At 54.0% G+C, this 2,472-nt stretch overlaps 1 protein-coding gene across 1 annotated transcript; it reads right to left on the bottom strand.

Moving 5' to 3' along the window:
- Positions 1 to 59: 59 nt before the first annotated feature.
- Positions 60 to 1,425, bottom strand: LOC119344793 (putrescine hydroxycinnamoyltransferase 1-like). Its single transcript, XM_037615134.1, has one exon. It carries the CDS (start codon positions 1,391 to 1,393, stop codon positions 80 to 82), a length of 1,314 nt encoding a protein of 437 aa, XP_037471031.1. The 5' UTR covers positions 1,394 to 1,425; the 3' UTR covers positions 60 to 79.
- Between the last annotated feature and the right edge of the window lie 1,047 nt (positions 1,426 to 2,472).

Genomic DNA, 2,472 nt, shown 5'->3' with positions numbered 1-2,472 from the left:
AATCTTGATGCAGAAATGAGTGGTTGGATAAGGAGTACCCGGGTGCATAGGCTCTAAAACATGTTTTCGGCGCGTGGAGCTAGAACCGGGCGTACAGTAGGCGCTGGAAATCGTTGAGGATCGCGATCTCCATACACATGAGGACGCGCACGCTGCCGTCCCCCTTCCCGCTGTCCATCAGATAGACGAACCCGGCGCGCTCCGACACGGCGCGCAGCATTGCCAGCGGCTTCCCCCACCCGAAGTCCACCTCGTACACCGGCATGCCAAGCCAGCTGATCACCCGCAGCTCCGTCTCTGGCATGCGCCCCGGCACCGGCTTGCTGTCCATCTCGGTGAGCTCGAAGTAGTCTAACGCCGAGCGCACTAGCTCGTCGTCCATCCGACGGACGGCGCTGCTGATCTGGCCGGCCACGAACACCAGGTCCTCCGACTCCGAGGAGGTGACGTCTCGCACCTTGCCAGCCGCGCCAATCCAGATCATCCCGTTGCCGCAGTAGCCAGGCGGGAGCGGTGGCCTCATGCTGCGCCGGACGCTGGCCGGAAAGGTGAAGCGGACGACGCAGATGCACCGCCACACGTGGGCACTCAGGGCGCAGAACGTGCTCACGCGGCCGCCGTCGCCGCCGACGCAGGCACGCTTGAGAGCGGTGACCTGGTCCTTGGAGACGACGAAAGCCTGGGTGATGATGGTCTCCGACGGCTCGACGGATAGGTTCAGCTTGGGGCAGAAGGCCGAGAAGGCGTCGGGCTGGACCAAGGGTGGGGAGCGCGCGCGGAGGAGGGTGCGGTCGTGGAACGGGAGCTCTAGCGCCGCCTCGCCGCCGCCCCTGGAGAAGGCAGACCACGTCTGCAAGAAGTGGAACGCGCTGATGGCGTCGACGGCGACGTGGTGCAGGGCCGTCCCTAATGCCACCCCGCTGCACTTCAAGAAGGTCACCTGGACAGCGCACAAGACGGACGGCGAGTGGTCGTCGACGCGGGGAACAAAGAGCGTCCTCAGCTCGGGCGACGGCAAGAAGCTGCGGAAGTCGTCGATGGTGAGGTCCGAGCGAGCGACGACGAAGAGCGCGCCCTGGCCGGTGCAGTCGATCTCTGCCCGGCCGATGCCGTCCATGCCGAGGCGGCCGGCCAGGGGGTAGAAAGCCACGAGTGCCTTGGCCATCGCCGCCTTGAGCCTGGCCACGTCGAAGAAGTCACCGGGCTCGGAGCGGTACGGGTAGAAGTAGACGGCGGGGGTGTGGCCTCTGTTGACCAGCATGAGGTCGAGCGGGGAGAGCCACATGCCTCTCCTAGGCGTCTCCTGGCAGGGTGCCACCATGCACGACTCCACCACCTCCACCTTGTCCACATCCATTTTCGTCGCTTTCTTCGTAGAAAGCACCGCGCCCATTTTTCTCCTGCTGACTGAGCTGAGGTCGAGTGAAGAGACAGATGTAGCGCTCTTGCAGCAGCTCGCGCGCTTCTCCCATTTTATAGTCTACATGCACAGACGTGCACACGGTCCAGGGGTTTATGTTCTTAATTAAAATGATTTTTTTAATTTGAATTGGATAGTGATGGGAAGGATGTGGATGTTCCCACTTGCATTGTGTCGGCTTTGTACCCTTAAACAGGGAGATTATCATGGTTCAATTCAAATTGTTCCTAGAAAAGACTTGTGTAAACCGTTTTGCAAAAAATAGGTATAAAAAAGTAGACCTCTAAATATGAAGTGAGATAGATGGCTTGGGAATGGTTTTCTGTATGGACACTGTGGTGAATCTGTGGGATAGATCTGAGAGGATATGTTTTTCACAGTTCACTACTTAAAATCTAGCGAAGATGGCATTGGTCGGTAATTTCTTTTGTTTTAAAGTGGATCTAATGGTCGTGGTTTTCTGATGTTTAAAATGAAAGGTTAGATGTTCCTAATTATTGTGAATTTTTCTAGTGTAATTCTTTTTATTCTGTTTAGCTCGGTTAGCCCGTCAAATACTTTTTATATAAAATAGAGAATATGTTTTTAGTTCATTACTAGTACTTCAAATGTAGTGAAGATGGCATTGGTGGGTAATTTCCTTTGTTTTAAAGTGGATCTAGCGGTTGTGGTTTTCTGATGTTTACAATTAAAGGCTAGATGTTCCTAGTTACTGTGGGATTTTCTAGCGTAATTCCTTTTTTTCTAGTTAGCCCGGTTAGCCCGTCAAATACTTTTTTATAGATAATAAATTCCGGTCGCAAATGTGCACGTGGCCCGGTTGCTCGCTCGCGGCAAGTGAGCTAGCTAAATGATACTCTCTCCGTCCTACAATGTAAGACGGTTTTTAAGCTACATTGTCTGACGGAGGGAGTAGTACTCAAAGACAACAACACTGCAGGTGCGCACCACCCACTGATGAACGGGAAAAGGAAACAAGCCAACGGTCCCCTTGATGGCTATATTTCAGCTCTCCAAAATAAATAGATGTCCCACTTCCTCTCTCTCTCTCT

This window comes from Triticum dicoccoides, unplaced genomic scaffold (genome assembly GCF_002162155.2).
Source record: "Triticum dicoccoides isolate Atlit2015 ecotype Zavitan unplaced genomic scaffold, WEW_v2.0 scaffold186352, whole genome shotgun sequence".
Taxonomy (NCBI): domain Eukaryota; kingdom Viridiplantae; phylum Streptophyta; class Magnoliopsida; order Poales; family Poaceae; genus Triticum; species Triticum dicoccoides.
Note: the sequence above shows the minus strand (reverse complement) of the source record. Positions and strands in the feature narration are given on the sequence as shown.

Coding starts and splice junctions, on each gene's coding strand:
- LOC119344793 (XM_037615134.1), bottom strand. CDS start 1,393: ATGGGCGCGGTGCTTTCTACGAAGAAAGCGACGAAAATGGATGTGGAC.